General features: G+C 34.4%; 1 protein-coding gene across 1 annotated transcript in view; it reads left to right on the plus strand.

The window, feature by feature from the left end:
* SLC44A1 (solute carrier family 44 member 1) overlaps positions 1-23,125 on the plus strand; it is a gene marked incomplete at both ends in the record, with an annotated part of 131,227 nt that extends 108,102 nt beyond the window's left edge. The window contains 7 exons of the mRNA XM_084239241.1: positions 475-661; positions 1,601-1,766; positions 2,987-3,143; positions 3,827-3,910; positions 12,201-12,338; positions 20,608-20,844; positions 22,835-23,125. Of these exons, the coding sequence (XP_084095367.1) occupies positions 475-661; positions 1,601-1,766; positions 2,987-3,143; positions 3,827-3,910; positions 12,201-12,338; positions 20,608-20,844; positions 22,835-23,125 (1,260 nt within the window). The remainder of the gene's footprint in view (positions 1-474; positions 662-1,600; positions 1,767-2,986; positions 3,144-3,826; positions 3,911-12,200; positions 12,339-20,607; positions 20,845-22,834) is intronic.
* Between the last annotated feature and the right edge of the window lie 1,512 nt (positions 23,126-24,637).

The following is a 24,637-nucleotide window of genomic DNA, read 5'->3' on the forward strand; positions in this document are numbered from 1 at the left end:
CTCTGGCCTACACCCCAGCTCTTGTATGCATAAAAAATAAATCTTTAAAATACATGTATATAATATATATATATAAAAAAAAAGAAACTTGGTGTAGGGAATCTCCCTGCTTTTGTTGATCATGTCATGTGGTTCTCCCCATTTTCAGAATGACGTACGTCTATTCAAATAAGTGTCTCATTCTGTTTGACAGCACATTTTGATTTGTATTAAGTGAGAAAAGAGAAGGTAGAAGAATTCCAGGATTTCCTAATAATTTAAGAAGTCCTTTCATGCTTAGCTTTAAGAACATTCTCAATATACAATTGAAAATGCTAAGTGCTACAAGAGAGATGCAGACTGATAAAGTGTTATTGGGATTCAGAGAATGATATTTCCACATATTGGAATGAATGTTTATGTTAAAAATTCTACCCTTATCCTCCCAACTAAAAACAATAACTGGAACCTTTACCCTCCATTCTCTTCATACAGGTTATCTTGTTCCTGATAATGTTGGTTATGCGCAAACGTGTTGCTCTCACCATTGCCTTGTTCCACGTGGCTGGCAAAGTCTTCATTCACTTGCCACTGCTAGTCTTCCAACCCTTTTGGACTTTCTTTGCTCTTGTTCTATTTTGGGTGTACTGGATCATGACACTACTTTTTCTTGGCACTACTGGTAAGAAGACATATTACTTTTTTCTCATAGTGATAAGTCTGGTTTGTATTAAAATATTTTAAAATATCAGTGAGATGTAATTTCTTCAGACATTTATTCACCTGAGGCCCAATAGCCCTCATAACACATTCCCTGTTGCAATTTTTAGGTCATCCTAGCATTGTAGGTCTAGACCTGGCAAGGCCAGAAATTGCATCCTTCTTTTGAGATGGTTGTAGATTTGAGATAAGCTCCTCTACTGCTTTGAACATTTATGTACCCTGAGATGGACGAGAATGCAGTACTACTCTGGAGTTGCCTCAAACCCCAAGTAATCACCAAACATCAACTTTCTTTCTTGGGATTTTTTAGTTTGGTAATGTCATGAACCTTAGTAGAACTCCTAGTGGGGAAACAGTTCATATTTAGACTCTCAGATATTCTTGTAGCTATACTTAATATCAAAGGTTACACTGAAATGAAATGAATTATGAGTAGTGTAAGTTTAGAAAGCTTATATGTAACTTCTGATCATTCAACACATGCTTACTTTGATAAGAACAATTCAGTTAAATATGCTAAATTTTATACTAATAATTTAGACCTAATAATTTAGGTCTATAATTTTTGAACAGATAGTATCTGAAAAATAAAATTAAAGTGTTTCGAAATTCAACCCTAAATTAAATAACTGATAATGTGATAAGAACTGTATTAAAATAGAACAACATTGAAAAACTTTGGATGATGCCTTTGGGAAAATCAGAAAGCTTAATTGTACAATGTTTGACTTCACAACTTTCCAAGTGTTAATTATTTTTGTCCCTTAATGAAATAGCACTGCAGTCATCAATTTTGTTGTTTGGGGATAGGGCCCTATTGCTGGAATTTAGACTAATAGCTGTACTTTTTGATTTATACTTTATGTGCTTCTTTTCTCCTTTCTTGGTATTTTCCTAGGCAGCGCTGTTCAGAATGACAAAGGCTTTGTGGAGTTCAAAGTTTCTGGACCTCTGCAGTACATGTGGTGGTACCATGTGGTGGGCCTGATTTGGATCAGTGAATTTATTCTAGCATGTCAGCAGATGACTGTGGCAGGAGCTGTGGTAACTTACTATTTTACTAGGTGAGGATTTGTACTTGTCAGAAAACTTAATACCATCTAAGTTATTGAGTCTGAAGGAGCGGAACTGAGTTTCATTTCTTTAAAAAGTAATTGGAAGTGGGGCCTCCCTGGCGGCGCAGGGGGTTAAGTGTCAGCACTATGAATCTATCCGCAGGAACTGTGGCACAGTTCAATCCCCAGTCAGGAAGCTGATCCACATGGTGCAGCAGACCTTTCCTGTCTCTTCCGCTGCTCCCCTCTGCAGTGTATTTCAGTCAATCTGCCAGTTCTGCTCCCCACTCTGTCTCTGGTGAATCCTTTCACCCCCCACAACTCTGGTCTGCACCCCAGCTCTTATATGCATAAATCTTTAAAAAAAAAAGTAATTGGAAGTGAATATGACAAAAGGTTAGTTGATAATTCTGGGAAGTAGGAAAATGAAACATTATTTTATCCTTTGTGCTTTTCTGTAACTTTCTCAAAAAAATTAATCAGAATGGCAGATCATGATGTAACTTGAATTACATTTAGCAGAAGAATTAATTTTATAGTACTTTATATACTTTGCTTTATAAAAGATTCAAAATACAACTAGCTTTTTAAAATTGCTTGAGGGACCAGGAAAAAAGAATAACTATAAGAAAGAAAATATCAAAATCAACAAACAATTATGAACCAGAGACACTCTATGGGGAGTGGGGGGCAGGGAAAGGAGGGCTTGGGGTCAAAATAAGGGGGTTGTAATTATAAGGGGAATATAAAAATAAAATTTAAATAATAAAATAAATAAATAAATAAAAAGAAAGTAAAAAAAAAATTGCTTGAATCAGAACAAGTGTCGTGATTCTTTTTCTAACTTCAGAGCTGAATATAAGTTGTAGGTCATACTTTTCCATTAAAACAAGTTGGCAGATCTAGATTGAATATCTTTTTAACTTCTCTTTTCTGAGTATATAGTTAACTTTGTAAGTATCTTCTAATAAAAGATTTCAAAGCATAGTTTTATTTATTTTAAAGTAATAGAGCATACAAACCCCATGAAACTATCATAGAGAAATGAAATATTAATTCCATATGTTACACTTTTAGCATTTATATTAGTTACATATCATTTTACCATTTTGTCATGTAGCTAGAAAAGAAAAATTACTTTTTTCACTGCATTTGCACTCTCAACCATTGTGCTTCCATACTGGTCTAGTCTTCATTTTAATTGTCTTTTTTGGTCATTTTTAAAACAGGGATAAAAAGAACTTGCCATTCACACCTATTTTGGCATCTGTGAGTCGCCTTATCCGTTACCATCTTGGTACTGTGGCAAAAGGATCTTTCATTATCACACTAGTCAAAATTCCACGAATGATCCTTATGTACATTCATAGTCAGCTCAAAGGAAAGGTAAGAGGAAAATACTCTTCTAGACTGTCTGTGAGTACATTCCAGACCTCAGACTTGTGTGTAGCAAACCAATCAATGATGTTAAGTCCAAGTTATGAATGTTTTTTCTTCAAAGTTCTTATTAAGTGGAATCTAGTCCTTCTGACCTTATCTCCCACTCTTGCAGTCCATATGCTCTGGAAAATGCATGTACTCAACTATCCTGTGCTTCTCTTCTTGTGTTGACGCACACACCTTCCTCCTAAAACCTCTTCCCCGTTCTTGACTGCAGAAATAGTATGCATGTCAACATAGCTTAGTTCAAATGATACCTTTTCATAAGAATCTTCCATTTCCTCCCTTTCTCTCAAATAATGTTGTCTCTCTCTGTTCTCTGTGCTCATAATACTTGGTATCTGTATTGTATTCTGATTCTAACCCATTTATGGTTAGCATTTTTTCCCTCCTATTAGATTGTACATCCTTGCAGGTCTTACATATCTCACTGTACGCAGTATTTACCAGATGCATGACTTAAATGGATTGAAAACAATTCATTAGATTTTGAGGAAAAATTAGTGGCATGGAGGCCTTAAAGCACAGCTGTGACTTTTTAAATTTTAATTTTTCTAATATTTGGAATATTCTATATGATGATTTGATTCTTTGGGTTTTTAATTATTTTAATTTCTCCTCCTTTCTAGGAAAATGCTTGTGCTCGATGTATGCTGAAATCTTGCATATGTTGCCTTTGGTGTCTTGAAAAGTGCCTAAATTATTTAAATCAGGTAAAATATTTTAAAATTAATTGATCACTTTCTAAGACAGGTTCTTTGTTTCTTCTTCCAAGATAGAATAATATAACTTAATGAAAATGTTTTTTTCACAGTGTTATACGTTGTGCTTTAATTGTCTATTTCAATCATATCCTTACTTTTTTTTTTTAATTTTTTTTTATTTTTATTTTTTTTTATAATAAATTTTATTGTTATATTCCCCAACATATCCTTACTTTTAAAAGTACTATATATTCTTACTTAGGCTCATTATTAAATAATCTTAGTACCTGGATACAATATCATCAGGGTTCTTTTATTTCTCCTTAATTTATATCATTTTGTCTTTGATTTTTCCTGAGAATCTGTTGATACTTAATTTTTTAAAATGTTTGAAAGCTTTAGTTTAGTGGAAAGCTGTTGTGACACTCCTTTTATGCAACTATCAATTATCATTCAAAACTAGTATGTTCTCTATGCAGAATATTTTTTTTTTTTGGTCCAACTGCTCAAGACTATGTTATAGGCCTGGAAAATATTATCAGCAGAAGTACTATTTTCAATGTGAATGGAGGATTGATACTAATGGGATAAAGGTTCTTAGGGGAACGGGTTAGGTATCTGTCTTTCTATATCTGAGCATGTAGAATTCTCTGTGAAGTACTCTTCCTCTCTTTTCTGTATTTTTTTAAACTACTTTTCTCCATTCCCTGAAAATCAATTCTAATGGCTTCAGCACTCATCTAACAGACCAAGGGAAAAATTGACTTTCTCATTGTTTCCTTCTAAGTGGGTGAAAGGTAGCACTCCATGATGCTCAAAGGATGATAATTCTGTAGCCATAGTGTGGGCATGCCTTGAGTTTGCATTATTTCAATTCTATGGTTAATATGAAAAAGCGGGCATCGCATTTATTTGATAAAATATATCCTTGTAGATTGTAATATTCTATAGATATACAGTGTTCGAAAGGTAATTCTTAGAATAATTGGTAACAACCATAAGAATCTGAAAAATTATATTTTTTAAAAATTTGGTTTGGAAATGACTCATCCTATCAAAAAGTTGATGGATACAAACAAGATGATTATCATTCCATCTTATACCCATCACTAAATAGCTTATCCTCAGAGAGACAGGCCAAGTCCAGTTCACTGTCTCACTTCTTACAATCTTCCCACAGGGATGTCTTGCTCTTGCAGTTTCCCAAATGTGCATAGAAGTCTTCTCCAGTACTAACTGCTACTGATCCTAATGTTTCTGCCTGAGCATCACCTTCAAGAGCCCTCCCCTCACCTCCCCATTGACCTTCCACAGCTCCAGTTTATACCTCTATGAAAACACTAACATATTATATGGAAATGGTCTTGTTACTTCTTATTTCTACCTTTGGACTTTTAGCTCCTGATAGGCAAGGATCTTTTTTTTTTTTTTTTTTTTTTGGTCTCTCCAGAAACTATCACTAATACATAATAAATTTTCTTTGACTGTTTTCTAAATCAATTATTAGTTTATCAGTGAATATCTGAATTCATAAAGACTCACCAGGTGAGTCTCAGATTCCTTCTTCAGTGAGAGGAGAAAAATAGGCTCTAGGGAAGGATGACATATAATACACATAAATCAACCCTTACAGTGCCTGGCTCTTGGTATGCACCTGGTAAATGTTGTTCTCACTCTCTCCTGTGTTTTTTATAAAGAACTCCCAAGGTTTTGCTCTAAGATAAGAGAGCTATGGTGAAGATAATCCTAAAGGCAATTCTAAAGGTCTCTTTTCTCTAAAAATAAATGTAATATAAAATACTGAAGAGTTTGGAAGACCAAGACAAAAACAGAACATCTTCCATAATCTCACTATGCTAACATAAGTTATTCATTAATTAAGTTTGAGAAAAATCTGTAATATTTTACTTTTAGTGTAATAACATCTGATGATCTAGACGCCTCATCTGTATAATGGGGATAATAATTAGGTCTGTAGTGTCCATTAGTGTGAGGATGAAGAGAGGGATGGCCACATGCTGTGAGCAGATGCTCAAACACCAGAAATCCTCACAAGTAATGACTGACTCTGTTGTACTCTTCACAGTTAAGGTCTTACATTTTTTAATGTGCTGCATTTTTTTCTGTTGTCAGGATTTTCACACTTTTCTGCTATGGTTCTTCACTTTTATGCTTAGAAAGAGTTGATGATTATGTGCTCATAATTGTTTTTGTGTTTGCTCTTTAGCCTTTCAGAGATTTACTTTTTTAAAAAACAAACTTAACTCTTGTTTGTCTCGGTTTAATCAATTGGCCAGGGACTCCTTAGTGACAACTCTATATTCTTCTGCTGTGAAATGTCAATTTAATCATGTATTAAATTCTTACATATCATCCTTGACAAGTCTGTCTCAGGACTTTTTTCTGTATGATTCATTTGCTCATTCTTATATCAGTACCACAATGTTTAATTACTGCACCTTTATTATGTATCTAAAATAACTTATGATGCAAATTCCTCTTTCTTTTTTCTTGAGGATTTCTATCTAATCACCATACTCTCTGAAATCATTTTTAGAGCATTCAATAGAGAACAATAAAATAACTACATCAATTATGGTGTCTGCTAACCTTTATTGAGCACTTACCATATGCCAGGCTCCGTGTTTGACACTTTACCTGCACTCTCCAGTTTAGAGTTCCTTTTTCATTGTAACATCCTTTGGAAATAGTTAGCGATGAGTCAATACACATTTGCATTATTTTCCTCCTATCCTTTTCTTTGCTGTCATTCCTGAGATGAGCATGTAACCTGAAGAGAAAAGCCTTGAGCAGGGCTAGAAAACTCAAACACTTGCAGGGTCAGTTGAGGTCCATAGTGTTACTCATGTAACTGAGTGCAGCAGGCAGGGTCCAATACAAAAGAGAATGATAAAGACTGTGCCAAACTAGGGAGCTCATATTTCATCAAAAGATGGCAGTCATGACTTAGCTCTCATATATCATTGCCATGTGAGAATTTATGGACAGTCTCTTCTAGTTTTCAAAAGAAGCCAAAAATCTGAATGTTTGCATTTTATCTCTGCTATCAAAATGTTAACAACTAATTTAAATGAAATAAATCTGAGTGAGTCGGATCAAATAGGTCTTTGGGCCACAGCATGTCAGTTGTCTCTGTGCCATTAGTTTGTTGGTGAATTTAGAGGATAATGATGCAAGAATGTTGATAGGGAGGATAAAATAGGTCGGATGATTTTGTAGCACAATATGAAACTCCATGATCCCAAACCACACTCTAAGGCCAAACAGCGTGGGAAATACAGCTGGCTTCAAACAAGAGCTTTAGATTTTTTAAAACAAGCCATTCACTGTTTATAGCTTAGGTGTAGAGGTTTGCAAATAAAGTAAAATGTGAACTGCTCTTTGTTTCTGCAAGTGCTTATCTTAATGTGACAGGAAGGTGATTATACATCTAATCTACTGATAGCAGGTAGAGTTCACTTAGGTAAAGTTTGTTACAACTAGAATCTGTTTCTGCTGGGCATTGGATTATTCAGGCCTTGGTTTACTTTGACACTATTTGGAGATAGTACATTTAACACTGGAGGGTATCTGCTCTCTGGCTGATAAGCGCTTAAGATTATTAAGCTTTTCTCTACAAACTGTGAGTGGAAGTTGTAAAGAATACTTTTTGAGTTCTGTACTATCTGATTTTATCCTAAGTACCTTATATACATTATCACTTCCTCTCCACAGCTGCATAAGGAAAGCTTATTTTTCTCTGCTTATAGTCGAGAAAACTGAAACTGGAATCTTGTAACAGATCACATGGCTCATAGTTGGAGGAAGTTCTCAAATCCAAGTTTGACTACGTCTTGACATTAGATTATACTGCCTTGCATATAAAAATATACATTTTGTGCATGCTAGAGAAAACTGGTTTATTATAGAAAATGTTCCAAATATCCACATTTCATGCTCTAAACTAAGCCAAGGAATTGATTTTAAAGCCAATTTATATATATATATTAAAGTTTGCAGCATATTTTTAATTCTTACGATCCTTAGAAGTTGTAGAAACTTAGAACCAAACTGAATGAAATCTGTGGTATAAGTTTGTGTCCCCTCCATTCCTCACTCAAAATGAGAAAAGGATTCTCTTAATTGTCTTTCTCCTTAATTAATTTATAATGATTCACACATAGAGTTACATATATCCCTTTTCTCTTTTCTTACCATTGCTATCTACCTTGCCCTTTAAGTGAGTTATGATGCAAAGGTTTTAAACTTTAAGAGAATTTTTAGGTCATTCAGTAAAGAAAGGAAAAGAAGGCATGAAAATGTCACCACAATCATCTGCATGGTGATCCTTTGCCTCAACATACCTTCTTCCACATAAGCAGTGCTTTTTCATTATAGGTCATCACACAAAAATGCTACCAGTTACCACATGGGCTAACAGGCATCTTTTCAAAAAGATTTCTGGAATGGGATTCTTTATTATGTTTCTGAGAGTTGAATAGTCCTGAGTTTATGTCTGACCTGAACAGATGGGTACTAACTCTGTGTTAATCAGTGATGTCTCTTTGGGAAATTTAGCTCATAATCAGGAAAGCTATCTGAGAGGGTGAGTGGGCTCTAAAAATTTCAACTAAGTACTCTGCAAAAAGCACAGAAAACATTAAGTACGGAAAGCCACAGAGGAGTCAGAATTTCTTCAGGGCCTTAACATGATTGCTTTCAGCTTAGGAAGCATAGAAGCAGAGGGAAATTTCATTAGCCTGCCATCACCTGTAGTGTCTTTTTCATCCTGAAGAGGCCACCTGGACCTTTGTATGCCACATGTAACTCCTCTTTCTGCTTTAGATGTGGGAGAAAGAGCTTATAAAATAGGTCCTTTGTTCAGTTAAGATGAATACAAAGGAGTTGCACAGATCTGTAGGAATATTGGTTTATATCTGTGAGTATATCCCATACCCTGGAACTGAGGAATGGAGAAAAAAAAATCTCTGCCTTCTTCTGTGTCTACAAATAAAAGGACATATGCTCTAAAAGTAGATGGAATGCATGGGGCAGGGTTGGGGGAGAAAAAAAACGCAGCAAAAGAAAAATAATAATTTTCAAATAAATTGAAGCTTCTTAAAAATTATTGATGGCAACCAAAAAGTTTTTATAGTTTAGTTTGAAAGTGGTGGACTCTCTCTCTTAGGTGTGTGCATCCTCTCTTGCTTCTCTTTCTAGGAAAGTCATGTTCAAACTGGAGAGGGTAAAACAGCATAGTTAAGGGTGAGTTGTTGGTCCTCATTGGGGGAGTAGGAATTAAAACAATCCTTAGTGATTTAAACAGGTCACCCAATATCCTTGATTCTAGACATTGTGATTTTTTTAATGTCAGGAAACACTTTATAATCAATATCTTTTGGTAATTCCACTGGGTATTTCCCCCTGAAAGCCTGATACTAAATAATTGGCTCATTCATCTCTTGGTCTATTGTCTTAATTAGGAAAAATAGGAGAAATAGCTTCTCTTTAGAGAAGCTATATCTTAGATAACTAAAAACAGTTTTCAGTTGTTGAACTGAAGATTTGTAGTTAAAAATGCTAAAGAACTAGAAGCTGGTCGGAAAGGTATTGAAAGACTTGAATGAGCAAACATGGTTTGTATTTGAAAGGGATAAAAGTTGTGTTCCATGGACTCTAAGAAAGGTTGGTATTGATCCTTGGTAATACTCTAGAATAAGGATCAACAAAGTTCTTCTGTAAGCTACCAGGTGGTAAATATTGTTGCTTTTGTGGGCCAAAGAGTCTCTATCACAGTTGCTCAGTTCTGCCATGGTAGCATGAAAATAGCCACACGCTGTATGTAAACAAATGAGGATGGCTGTGTTCCAGGAAAACTTTTACAAAAGAAGGTAGCAGACCAGATTTGGGCACAGGTGTTAGGTTACTACCCGTGCTCTAGAGTAAATTGTTAAATGGGTTTTGTGTGTGTGTGAGGGAACTGGGAGCTCTTTGGGATAGATCAGAATGGGGTAGTTCTTCACTATTTTTCAACAGAGCTATTGATACACAATTTAAGTATTTAGTTTATTTGTAGTCATTGAGGCTTTTGGAAAAATGTCCAAGAAGCTCTGTAGAAGATGAAGAAATAGGGAGCATTACAGTTAAGTATTTAACATAGCACCTATTATTTTTTCACTCATAAGCACTGGCAGATGACAAGAGAAAGCAACAAATAAATGGTAACAGAAAAACTTTATAGTATGATTTCTTTAAGATATTTCATATGTAACCTTTTCTGTAAGCATATGTAGAAATATATTCTGATAATAAATTATTTCCATTTGTATGATGGAACTCCATATATTAAAATCATACTGTTTCTCAAGGAGCACGATAATTTCCTACAGCTTCATTACTGAAAAAAATTTATGAACCACAAGTAGTCACCTACTCGGTAAAGTCCTATTTCTTGGCCCTGAAATGTTCTGCATTGTTAATCAATGAATTTAATACATATAATGGCAAATTAAATTTTGATGACTCAAATCTCATCTTCACACCAGGTTCCTATTAGCTAACAAGCATATAGTTGGAACTTGCATAAATTAAAGATATCTTACCCAAGCTCAGAACTTAAAACCTTACAGAAAACACAATAGAAAGTGATACCTTTGTGTCCAGCAGTTTTCCAACATCTTTAACAATTTAGACCCACCAACAATTTTTTAACTCAGGATTAAGAGTCATAAAATCTATATACTTTTGGGCCTCCCTGGTGGCACAAGGGATTAAGCACCGCACTATGAAGCAATCTGCAGCCTCTGCAGCACGAGTTCGATCCCCAGCCAGCCAGGGAGCAACCCATATGGCACAGCAGACCTCTCCTGACTGGCCCACTGCTCCCCTTAGCAGTGTATTTCAGTCAGTCTGCCTGTTCTGTTCCCCACTCTGTCTCTGGTGGATCCTCTCATCCCCCGCATCTCTGGCCTGTACCCCAGCTCTTGTATGCATAAATAAATAAATCTTAAAAAAAATCTATATACTTTTCCTTTCTGAAATTACAGTGTGTTTGATGTTAGAGTACTTGTACATATTTCCATAAAATACCAATGCTATTCTTGAATGTAGTGTTGAAAAAAGGAAAAAAATCAGTCTGTGATTAGTGGGTCAAAGAGGACATGGGGCAGCATCCAAAGCCGATGTCATTGAATAAAAGTGTGTCAGCTGGGACTCAGGACTACAAGGGACAGAAAAGCCAGCTCAGTCTGACCTAAAAAAAGAGAGAGTGAGAAGAGGGGTGAGGGGAGACAGGTGAGAGATTCTTAGCGATTTATTAGCTTCTGAAGCTGAAAATTCAGAAATCAACCTAGTTCCTAATGTGCAAATATAGTTCCCAAATACAAGTGCCTGGTTTCTCTCTGCTCTGACTTTCATGGGAAGGTGTTAGTCTCACCCTCTCTTTCACACTTTGACTGCTAGCAGCTCCAGGCTCTTCTCATTATGTGGTTGCTGCAATTCATAACCCGTATACCTCACTGTCCAACAGAATAAAAGAGATATTCCAACAGGAGCACCTATACAAGAGAAAGGAAATGTCTTCTTCCCATAGTCCTTAGGGAACATCATCTATTTTCATGGGCTCTGATTAATTTATGTGCAAATCCTTGAACCAGTATTTGTGGCCTGTGGGTTGGACAGTCAAGACCCACCCGAAGAGCTGTAGGTTGTGTCAATCACCTAGACAGTAGGAGAATGGGGAAGGGCTATTTTTTCAGAGGGGATTTGGTGTCTTACCCTCAGGAAGGAGGGGTATAAAATGTTGGGCAGCAAACAGTTGTCTACTGTAAGAGTTTTGAAAAGTGACAGCAGAGAAAAAGCCCCAAGCAGGAGATGAGGTATTCTAGATACAGCAGCACAGCAAATTGATGCCTGTACACATTTGTATAGCTTTTAAAGCATCTCTGAAATGGTACTAATAAATCACTGATACAATGATGAACCTGAGGCATCTGGAAAAGGTTAAATTAGCTTTGATTCATTAAGGCAGGTGAAAAGTTAATGAATATTAGAAAGGTTTGTGTATGTTTTAACAATACCAGTATTTTAATAAGACCAAACTAACCCACCCAAATTTCATTTTATCATATCAGTGATCCTTTTTAAATGTCTCTTACTTCCTTTTGCTTAATCTGTAACTCATCAAAACTGCATGTTTAATTGTAAAATTTTTTTTAGGTTATGCTTTAATTATGCTTGGTTTATATCTCAACAAAATAAGATAACCTTTACTGATGAAAATGTTTTTGCTATTGTTCAGAATGCATACACAGCCACAGCTATCAACAGCACCAACTTCTGCACCTCAGCAAAGGATGCCTTTGTCATTCTTGTGGAAAATGCTTTGCGTGTGGCTGCCATCAACACAGTTGGGGACTTCATGTTATTCTTAGGCAAGGTAAGATCAAGTTTATTATTTGAGACATACAACTCTCTCTGTCTGCTTATCTATCTATCTGTCTATCTCTCTAGAGATATTTGCTCTTTAATTTTAAAAATATCTAGCCCCCCCCCAAAAAAAAAAAAACGGAAAGTAACTTAATATATAGCAGACATTCACAATGGTTTTAATATGTGCCATGCACTTTGAGTACACATTTTTCTCATGTGCACATGAAACATTAACTAGAATTGATACATTGGGTCACAAAACATATACGAAAAATTTCATGAACTTCGAAACCATACCCACTATCTCCTCTGACCATAAAAGTATCAATCTGGAAATCAACCACAAAAAGAAACCAGAGAAAATCTCTAATATGTGGAAACTGAGCAGCACACTACTGAATGGCTATTGGATTAATGAAGAAATCAAACAATACCTCAAAACAACAATGAGAATACAACCTTCCAAAATTTATGGGACACAGTAAAAGGAGTACTAGATGGAAGTATGTAGCAATATAGTCCCACATCAAGAAATAAGAAAGAGCTCAAATAGATAACTTTTCTCTCACCTCCAGGAACTTGATAAAGAAGAACAAACAAAACAAAAAGCCAGTAGAAGAAAGGAAATAATGAAAAATAGATAATAAATAAATGAAATAGTAATCAAAAAGATAGTCCAAAAGATAAATGAAACCAAATAGACAAACCTCCAGCGAGGCTCATAAAAAGAAGGAAGGGAAAAAATGAGAAAACTCAAATAGGATCAGAAACAAAAGAGAAATTATAAAAGACATCGCAGATATTCAGAGGATAGTAACAGATTGCTATGAACATTTGTTTGTTAGTAAATTCAATAAACTAGAAGAGATGGACAAATTCTTAGAATTATATAACCATCCAAGACTGAATAGAGACTAAATAGAAAATCTGAACAGACCAATTCCGAGCAAGGAAATTGAAACAGTAATTAAAACTCAACCAAAAAGCAAAAGCCCAGAACCATATAACTGGACAAGTAAATTCTACAAATAAACATTGAAACAGAAGTTAGTAGCTATCCTGCTCAAGCTCTTTCCAAAAACTGAGAGAGAATACCTCCTAACACATTTTATGATGCCAACATTATTCTAATACCAAAACTAAACAAAGACAACACAAAAAAGAACAACTACAGACCAATGAACACAGAAGCAAAAATTCTCAACAAAATTTTAGCAAACCGAATCTAACAAAGCATTAAAAGGATTATACACCATTACCAAGTGCGATTTATACCAGGACACAAGGATGGTTCAAAATATGATAATCAATGTAATTAACCACATCAATAAAGTTGAAGCATGTGATCATACCAACAGACAAGAAACTATTTAATAAGATGCAATGTCCATTTATGATGAAAACCCTTGAAAACCTGAGGATAAATGGAACATATCGCAACATAATAAAAGCCATATATGACAGAACCACAGCTAACATCATTCTCAATGATGGAAAACTAAAATCTGGTACAAGATAAAAGTGTCCATTTCACCACTATTATTCAACAGAGTATTGGAAGTCCTAGCTAGAGAAATTAGGCAAGAGAAGGATATAAAAGGAAGCCAAATTGGGAAAGAAGTAAAGCTTTTTGCAGGTGACACAATAATAAACATAGAGAACCCTGAAGAATCTGCTGTAAAACTAATTGAAACAATAAATTAATTCAGCAAAGTGGCAGGTTAGGAAATTAATACACAAAATCACTTGCTTTCCTATATGTAAACAATGGGTTGGAAGCGAAAGAAATTAAGAAAACAATATAATTATACCAAAAAATAAAATTAAGTACCTAGGAATAAACTTAACAAAAGAGGTGAAGGTCCTATACAAAGAAAACTATAAGACATTGTTAAAAGAAATAGAAAAAGGAACAAAGAAATGGAAAGATACTCCCTGCTCATGGATTAGAAGAATTCACATAGTCAAAATGACCATTCTATCTAAAGCAATATATAGATTCAGTGCAATCTATCAGAGTTTCAGTGGCATTCTTCCAAGAAATAGAGCAATTACTGAAATTGGTATGGAACTTTAAAAGACCCAGAGTAACCAAAGCAAACCTGATTAAAAAAAAAAAAAAAAAGAGGAAGAATGGCAGTATCGTATATGCAGACTTCAAAGTATACTACACAGCTATAATTGTAAAAACTATTTGGTCCTAGAACGAAACCAGACACACAGATCAATGGAATTGAATTAAGAGCCCAGAAATAAAACCCACAATTATATGGACAGTTAATTTATAACAAAGATGCCAAGAATATACACTGGAGCAAGGAAAGGGTCTTCAATAAGTGGTGCTGGGAAAACTGAATAGTCAAATGCAAAGTAATGAAATTAGATCACTATTTCACACCATTCATAAAAACCAATGCAAAATAGATATAAGACTTGGATGTAAGATATGAACCTTAAAATATATAGAAGAAAACATTGGCAAAATACTTCATGAATGAACTTCAGTGATGTCTTCGGGGATTTAGCTCCAGCAACAAGTAAAACAAAAGAGAATATAAGCAATCAGAACAACATCAAACTAAAAAGTTTGCACATGACAAATGAAACTATTACTAAAACCATCACTGCCCCATAAAAAAATTGGGCAGAGCAAAAATACATGACTGGATCAAGACGATATATACACAATGGAATATTATTCAGCAATCAAAAAAGCTAAACTCATGCTATTCGCAGCAACAATGATGGAGCTAGAAGGATTTATACTCAGTGAAATAAGCCAGAAGGAAAAAGAAAAATATCGGATGGTTTCACTTACAGCAGGAATGTAGGGGAACCAAATAAGAGATCAGTGTAAAAAAATAATAACAGTACAAAACACAGCAAAGCAAAAACAGACAATTATAAATCAGAGACATACTGCGAGGGAGGAGGCAAGTGAGGGGTCAGAGGGAAGGAGGGAGGAGCACAGGGGACTGAGGTGGTGGTGCACAGGTGCATTAATGAAGGAAACTATGGGGACTACACCTGAGTGGGGGGGGAAGGAAATATTGTTTAAAAATAAACAATGATGTAAAAAAAATAATTAAACAACAACAACAAAAAATTGGGCAGAAGAGCTAAATAGGCACTTCTCCAAAGAAGGCATACAATACTGGCCAATGGGGACATGAAAAAATGTTCATCATCACTTATGGTCAGGGAAATGCAAATCAAAACCACAATAAGATAGCATCTCACACCTATGAGAATGCCTCATATCAAAAAAATCCCCAAAAAACCTGGAAACAAACAAGTGTTGACGAGGATGTGTGTGGAAAACAAGGAACCCTATTGCACTGTTCATAAGGGTGTAGATTGGTCCAGCCCCTGTGGAAAACAGTATGTAGGGTTTTTCAAAAGAGTAAAAATGGATCTGCCATACGACCCAGCACTTTCACTCCTAGGTATCTACTGGAAAAATGCAAAAACACTAATTTGGAGGGAAACATGCATTCCTGTGTTCATTGCATCACTATTTACAATAGCCAAGCTATGGAAACAGTCTAAGTGTCCAAATACAGATAATTAGATCAGGAAGATATAGTATGGAATACATCTATGTGTTGTGGAATACAATGGAATACTACTCAGTAATCAGAAATGATAAACTCCTGCCATTTAAGGCTGATTGTAGAACTGAGGCTAGCAGAGGAGAAGGTGAGGAAAGGAAGGGTGAGAACAATGGACTAAAATGGTGGGTGGACTAAGGGTGTTTTGTTGGGTATGGTGTCAGGACAACACCTGATAGGGGAGAGCTTATACTTCAAAAACACAACAACATTGTTAATCGATGTTATTTCAGTAAAGAGAGAAAGGAAGGGAAAATTTATTGGTATAGAGATCTCATAGTACTGTGTAATTTTAGGCATCTGTCATCTAAAAAGAAGTAAGAATAAACCTGTACAGAGAGTTGTTTTGAAAATTTGTAATTAAACTTCTTTTATGACTGTTGGATTTGTTCTTGGCATGTTTGTACAGTAAGAGGAAATTTTTTATAGTAATGGTTGAATGAGTAAATTCACATTAAGGACTAAGAATAGTGTCTGACATTGTCATTAAATATTACTGTTATTCATATGATATATAACTAATTTAGGAAGTCTTCAGATTTTTATTTATTACATATTTAAAATGTATTGCAAATGCTAAGAAAAATGTGAATTCACTTAAAATAAAAACACGCACATGTGTTTACTAGATTTTAAACTCTCTTTACTGACTAACATAGAATCAGGACCTAGAATAGCCCCTAGCACAGTACTAAGAGCCACTCTATAAATATTTGTTGAATGAATAAAAGGACATGATTAACCTAAAAATTACATTTTTACAATTGGTACAATTGATATTGAAAATTAATTTCAAGCCTCTCTTCCATTTAACCATAGTAAGATAATATTCCTATATTGAGTGTGCTTTTCTTCTATAGTGGAAATATACATAAATGATAAAGTATACTGTTTTAAAGTTGACTTTGAGCTTTTTAGCAAGCTAATGACCTATCACTAGTTGACTTATTATAATTCACCTAGTAACCAATTGTAAAAATATAATTTTTAGGTTAATCATATCCTTTTATTCATTTAACACATATTTATAGAGTGGCTCTTAGTACTGTGCTAGGGGCTATTCTAGGTCCTGGTTATATATTTGCCAGCAAAGAGAGTTTAAAATCTAGTAGAAAAGGTTGTTGTTTATCCCTCTTTTTGCTTCACATTACTATTATATTAATAGTATTATATTAATAATATCATATTCCTATTATATTAAAATATTTTAAGCATGGTTATAATATTGTTCTACATTTATTTAACCCAGCCCTTTTTTTAAAATGTTGGGCTGTTCTCATTTTTTTAATAATATAGTGTATGTCACAGAGAAACCTTTGTATTCAAATCCTTGCCCACATCAATACTTATTTCCTGAGGCCAGAATCCCAGAAGTAGAATTAATGAGACAGAGTACATAATAGGATTCTTGATGGATGTGTTCTGCCAAAGTGCTTTCGAAAAGATATAATTTTGAATAATAAATTTATAATGTTTTTTAAAAAATTTTAAAACCATGAAAGATAAACATTTTTAAAATGAAGAAATCCAAAAAGGAGAAAAATAAGAGGAAAAAAGATCTGGGTTTCCAGCATGCTAAGATAAACTTTTTTTAGTTTTCCTTTTTTAAAAAATGTATCTCTAATAGCATATTAATCTTTTGGAATGCTTCTTTCATTACAACTAAGTTTGCAAAAATAGCTTCTGATCAGGTCGTTCAACTAGATAGATCATAATAAACATTATAAAACATGGTGTCGGGAATGAACTATTGATATTGGCAGCAACTTGGATGAATTTTGAGGGCATTATATAATGAATGGAAAAAGCCAGTTTCAGAAGATTTAATACTCTGATGTCATTTACATAATATTCTTAAAATGACCACATTATGGAAAAGTAGAACAGATTTGTGGTCACCCATGTAGAAAGATGGGGTTGGAGGAAGTAGGGGTAACTGAAAGGTTAAAGTAAAGAGTCCTTATCATGGAAATGTTCTGTATCTTGACTATATCAATGCCAACATCTTGGTTGTGCTGTGTTGTAGTTTTGCAAGATGGTACTACTCGAGGAAAAGGATACATGGAGCCATTCTGTGTTATTTCTTACAACTGCCTGCCAATTCACAGTTATCTCAAAAATTTAAATTTTAATTTAAAAAAACCCTGAATTTTAAAAAGGAAACAAAATGTAATATCATGGTTTCCTTTTCCATGGAGTCCCAGTATTTTCATGGATTAGTAAATTAGATATGAAAAGGGCCATAGCTCCTCAAGTGACTTGTGATCTCTGATTACTGACCTACCCATAGGGTTCTCAAAGATAAGAATAGAAATTTGCAAGCTATTTAAACATTTTAAAGTCTAATAGAAATTACATGTCATCCCCAATGAAGCTATGCCAAAAACCCACAAAATCACATATTTCTCTGCTGCTGTGTGAAATTATTTTACCTCTATTTGATAGAACTTTTCATTAGAACACTAATTACATGTTTTAGTTGACAGTGTATTTAACTTTGATCAATAAAAGTTTAGAATATGAATTATTATTTATGGGGCTATTTATTAGACAAAATACTTGAAAACATGAGTTCATAGGGAAAAGACAAATGCAAGATCTGTGGTGGCAAAGAAAGGAAGTAACTAAGATTCTGGTTTGTTCAATGCTTTCAGAATGCTTATTTCAACATTATGTGATGTATGTTCTATTTTCTTTTTTAAAGATGGAAAAACAGACTCAGAAAGATTAAATGAACTTAAAGTCACAAAACTAAGAAACACTAACTTTGTGATTCAAATGTCAAAGGACTTCTGGCTTCTGTCAAAGGACTTCTGCAGAACTAGCATCCTTTTCCTTTTGTTTCTCATACCCAGCTGTGAATGAATCCCTTTTACTGCATCACCAATAAATTTCTCCTCCAGAACAAGAGCATCTGAATGTAATATTATCATCCTATTACAAAAAAGATTAAGCAAACTTTCCCAATATATTTACATTTATTTATAAACGTTTATATTTACATTTAAATAAACGTTTATATTTACATTTAAATATAAACGTCTATATCTAACTTTCCATCTCAGTAGCTTTTGTCTCAACATCAGCTTTGAGCCACACCTTCTACCTGTAATTGACTTTTAACCTTTCACATGAGGTTTAACATTTAGTGGCATAGTGAGAGAATAAAGACCCTTAGCACATCCCACATCCACCTCCTTTGGGCGGATGTAAACAGTTTAAAGAAAAGTATAAGAAATAACTCACTGTAAAATTGAAACTAAAAGAGTAAAACAAAATAGATGTGATTATCTGTGAAAATCACCCCAGAAAATAAGATTTGTAAGTGTATTGCAACAAAAATGGTAGAAGTTTTCTAAACCTTGGGCAGACCCAGAGTTGTTCCCTAAAATCAGCTGAGAGAGGAATCAGTGTGTAGCTTAACTGATATTTGATTTAATTGCATTTTAATTCCTGGCTGAGGGAACAGTGAATGAGAGATGTTTCTGTATTTTTATTTATTTTTTTAAAAGATTTATTTATTTTATTTATATAAGAACTGGGTACAGTCAGAAGTGCAGGAGGGTGAGAGAATTCATCAGAGCCAGAGCCGGGAACAGAACAGGCAAACTGATGAAATACACTGCTGAGGGGAGCAGTGGGCGCAGCAGGAGAGGTCTGTGCACCATGTGGGACCCTCGCTGGCAGCCGGGGATCGAACCGGCGCTGCAGAGGCTGCGGGCAGCTTTGCAGCCCAGGGCTCAACCACTGCACCACCAAGGGAGGCCCCCTTCCATATTTTTAAATAGTGGAAAAAAGACAATGGAGAATTCTGTCTGTCGTCATCACTGGACCAGGAAACTCATTCTCTTCCTTTGTTATCCAGAACTTGATACTAAACCAAGTAAAGGACTGAGCAAGAATATTTCTAAGCTTCAATATAACCTCTTACTACTAGGTATCAGTATCCAGGAATCTGCTGAATTTGTGCCTGGAAAGTACAATGAAGATAGCATCATGAGATCTTTATTTGCTCATCATTATCTAAGCATCCTTATTTATTCTGCTCTGTGAACTTGGCCAGGTTGAGTAGCATCTCTGAACAGGTTTCCCAGTCTATAAAATGAGCATGATGGGAGTGGGGGGAAGCAAATATTGTTTAAAAATGAACAATGATGTAAAAAATTTAAAAAATTAATACAAAAAAATAAACTACTCAGAGGGCAATTGAAAAACTGAAATAAAAAGTATTGAAAGAACCACAGAATATTTTTAAAATTTGGGATAAAGTGCTGCATGCAAGGTGATCAAGTATCAGAGTAGATAGTTCTTGACAATCAACAAATTGGCTATTTGTTATATCCCAGCAGCATGGATTTTTTGGCAGCCGCTTTAGTCACAGGTAGTTCAAATCTGAGCTTCATGGTAAATCATTTTAAGCTTACCACATAGTCTATGCAAGTATAACTCTCAGAAAACGTATTAGTTTTTATGTAAATCATAAACATATAAAGGATGATTTAAAATTTTTATTCTATAATATACATGTCTAACTGTAAATATGGAATGGACTTATGCAACCATCATTTATAAATAGTCAAGAGAATTTCAGATCTGTAAGTGATGACATAAAAGTCATTTTCTACAGTAGGATATTAAATGTGGTCTTTTTTCTCTCTGCTTCAGGTGCTGATAGTCTGCAGCACAGGTTTGGCTGGAATTATGCTGCTCAACTACCAGCAAGATTACACAGTATGGGTGCTGCCTCTTATCATCGTCTGCCTCTTTGCTTTCCTAGTCGCTCATTGCTTCCTGTCCATTTATGAAATGGTAGTGGATGTATTATTCTTGTGTTTTGCCATTGATACAAAATACAATGATGGGAGCCCTGGCAGAGAATTCTATATGGATAAAGTGCTGATGGTAAGTATTCTAAATGCCCTTAGGGTTAAAATACTAATAAAAATATTTTGTGAGACAATTCCCTATATTTAATTCCCTTTATATGCAATGGAGTAATTCAGAACTAAATCTTTAGCACTCATGAGTGTGCTCAGTATACACAAAACTATTTCAGGTCTACCTAGCTCGAGCAATACCCATTAATTGTCCTGAGTTCTTTTTTTAACCTAATTTTTAGCCCTTGAATTCAAACATTGGACCACTGAGGTTAACGAGAGCCTTTTACTGAAATGACGCTCAAAAACAAAAAGTCTAATTTCCCAGGTTGTAGTACCTGCCCTTTCCAATTATTATTGCTATTGGCATTGTTAAAACTTGTTATCCTATGTTTGTCAGGCCAAAATTGAAGGTGTCCTATAATGAATGCAGATTAATAGATCCATAACTGGTAGATAGTATTGTTTTCGATTTTTTTAAGATAAGAATCATTACATTCCGATTCTTTATAGTAATGGAGCCTCTGTTGCTTCCCCACATAAAAACCTCAATTAAGTTTTTTTAATTTAGAAACCATATTAAAATAGTTTAAATGCTATTATTACCAATGTCAAATGTTCCTAAATTACAGGTCCTTTTTAGTAATATTACTTTGTCACTAACTTTGAAATATACCCATCTTAAGAATGAGTAATACTAAAAACCAAATATGAGGCTTTGAAATAACAAATCATCTTTCAGGAACATGGTTTTTCCAGTTAAATCTAAAATAAATGTGTTATTATATAGGCTAGATTTTTTTTTTTCCATTGCAAAAATTCCAAGTGATCTAACAGACCTGTTTGGTACTGATTATCTTTTATTGAGACATCATCACTAAATTTTGACAATTTTTAATATCTAAATATAGTACTAGCTGGTTTTTTTCACAATGGCATTTGACCTATGAGCATTGTATCATTCTTGTGACTAAGACATTTTTAAATGAGATTATATGTGTGATTCTTTTTAATTATATAATTCATTTATACAGAGAAATCATTTGGATTGATCTATTTACAGGGTTTTTTTTTTTTGTTTGTTTTCATTTTCACTGGCCAAATATATTTCACAAAATAGTCAACGTTTACTTGGATGGATCAACATTGTAAATCTGCCATGACAAGAATTTTAAGACTAGGATCTCATTTTAACAGAAACATTTTACAATAAAAGATTAATCAGTCTTTTTTCCAGCATATGAATAAATCGACCAAATAATGCAAAAACGGTCAAATTTCCCACACAAATCATTGTTCCTCTGTGACTGAGACATTTAGAAGAAAAGTTTGCTTTTGGTTTTTAAACTACTGATCGAAAGCAGAGTAAAATATATTTTCTCCTATAGGAACAAAAATATATAATATAAGGAAGTTCTCCATAAACTTTGGCAGGATAGAAACTTTTCCTTCAGGGGAATAATCCCATTTTAACTACCTTTAAGCACAGGTGTGGTTGTTATTCTCTGCCTGCTTTAGGTGGTAATTTCAAGGTCAGACATATTTTCTCTAAGTAGCCTAATGACTGTTTAGCAAATCAAATTTTTATGCTTAGTATTTATACTTAGTTTTACCTTTTAGGATTATTTTAAAAAGGAGGTTTGTGAAAAATGTTCTCATGTCATTTAACTCTGGTGTGGAAAAAGTAAAACAACAAAATAGTATTCTAAGTGTGTGATAATAGTCTTTTTTTAAGTTAGGTATTTCTTCTTCCAGATAGAACTAACTATCTCTTTAAACCTAGGTAAAATTGTCACAGTGAATGAATGGAAAAAAATGCTTGTATCAATAGGTTACAGTCTATCCTCACAAATTGAGCAGCTCTTGTGTGTAATACTATGTATTATTTATTGCTGTGTGTTTAGGCCATCCATTTACCAAGATTGAGTCAAAAATGTAAATGTTTAAGATTTCACCTACCAGTCAAAAAACTGAAAGGATATAAGAATTTATGCATTTTGGTCCCTGTTTTACAGGAATTTGTGGAAAACAGTAGGAAAGCAATGAAAGAAGCTGGTAAGGGAGGTGTTGCTGATGCCAGAGAGCTAAAGCCGATGGTAGGTGGCGATGAGGAGGTGGCCGCCCTCCAAGAATTTCACTTTCACTACCTCTCTCTCTCTGTCTTCACTGACTGCACTTCTTCAGGAGAAGCTTTTGTTATCTGTGTCACGCAGGATGTGCTGCTCTTTCTGTTTGTGTGTTTACCCATCACTTGGATGGCAGAATTCTTGTCACAACTGAGACCACCTTCTGTAAATGTAAGCTGAAAAGAATAGCATCTATTTCAGTATTTATGGTATATTATTTTTGTCCCTGAGATGAAATTGCTGTTTCACTTATTTTCTTTTTAACTCTAGTGTTTAATTTTCATCAGACTAAACATTTGGTTGTGCACCCAAGTGACAGTTAATTTTTATCATTTTGGAGGGTGATAATAGCAATTCTTTTCAGCTTGCTAAAATTCATATTTCCCCCCTTTTTTAATACTGGTTTGTTTAGTTGCTGTCCTTTCCCCTTGCTAACTTTTTCTTCTGTTGCCTAGATTGTATTCTCTTTGTTTCTCAAGTTATTTTTCAGTGACAAACAAGGCTATTTCCATCAACACCCATATTCCCACTCAACAGGACAACCTGTTCTTTTCCAACTTCAGCTTAATTTTTTCTATATCTCCATTCCACTTTGATATAAAAAAAACAGTCAGTATAAGAGCATCCTGAGTTGCTTTCCCCATAGATATTTTCCCTGCTGTATAATGACAGATGTCTCCAGAATATATTGGTCTAATTACTGCCTTACATTGCATACATATGTATTTCTTGTTAAATAGTTTGTTTATTTCAAAAGATTTAAAGGCCTACGTTCTTAACAGTTCATTTTAAATAATGTGCCATCTGATTGCATATAATGTCCAAAAGTGTGAGGTGAATACTCTCCATTTTTTTCTTCCTTACACTTTAACAAATGGTTTGATTTATAGCTTTCCAACTTAAGATATTCGTATAAAATAACACCATATGAGTATTTAAGAGTAAAGGAAATGGGTTCCTTTAAGGAGAGGAGCGAGGCTATGTGTATATACAAAAATAATTACGTACTCCTTGCAAATTAAAGCCTCAGCAAAATATTTAGGATACGTTCTTTCCAATCCTTGTGTTTTGGTGATGCTCTTAATAGCATCGATGATTATATATAATAATATAGTGAAGGTTTAAATGTTTAACTTCCCAGGCACAGATCATTCTGATCATAAATAAAGGATGTTGAATGTCCGTGTAGCTCTTAATGTCAGTGTGTATCCACCAAAACTGGACTGAATGGGGATGGAGCCCTAATCAGTAACCCCTCCATTGCAGTGCCTCATCTTTCCCTTCTTTCTGTATTCTTCTTACATAAGCAGAGAAGATCCAGTCCACCTTGTGGTTTCATTAAGGAAGGAGGAAGGCTTTCCTCCTGGCACTGTTCAGTTATCCTTATTTTTCAGGGAAAAAAAGATTCCAAGTCTAAAATTTTCAAAGGCAAATACAATATTAAAATGTAAATCAATCTTTTCCTTAGCATAAACCATCCTCTCCCCCCTTAACTGTCTTTCTAGCTACCATTAAATTACTCTTCAGTAACAATCATTGAAAGGGAAAATTATTGGGAGGTTTAGGACTAGCTACTTTGACCACTGATCAGCTACATTTTTTAGTGAAGGAAAGATTATTTGTGGTAGACAAGAATACAAATGTGCCTTCTCTTACTTAGACCCCTGATTTATAGGTAATACTCTAGGAGAA

The sequence above is a fragment of the Talpa europaea genome (genome assembly GCF_964194135.1).
Source record: "Talpa europaea genome assembly, chromosome: 7".
NCBI classification, from domain to species: Eukaryota; Metazoa; Chordata; class Mammalia; order Eulipotyphla; family Talpidae; genus Talpa; species Talpa europaea.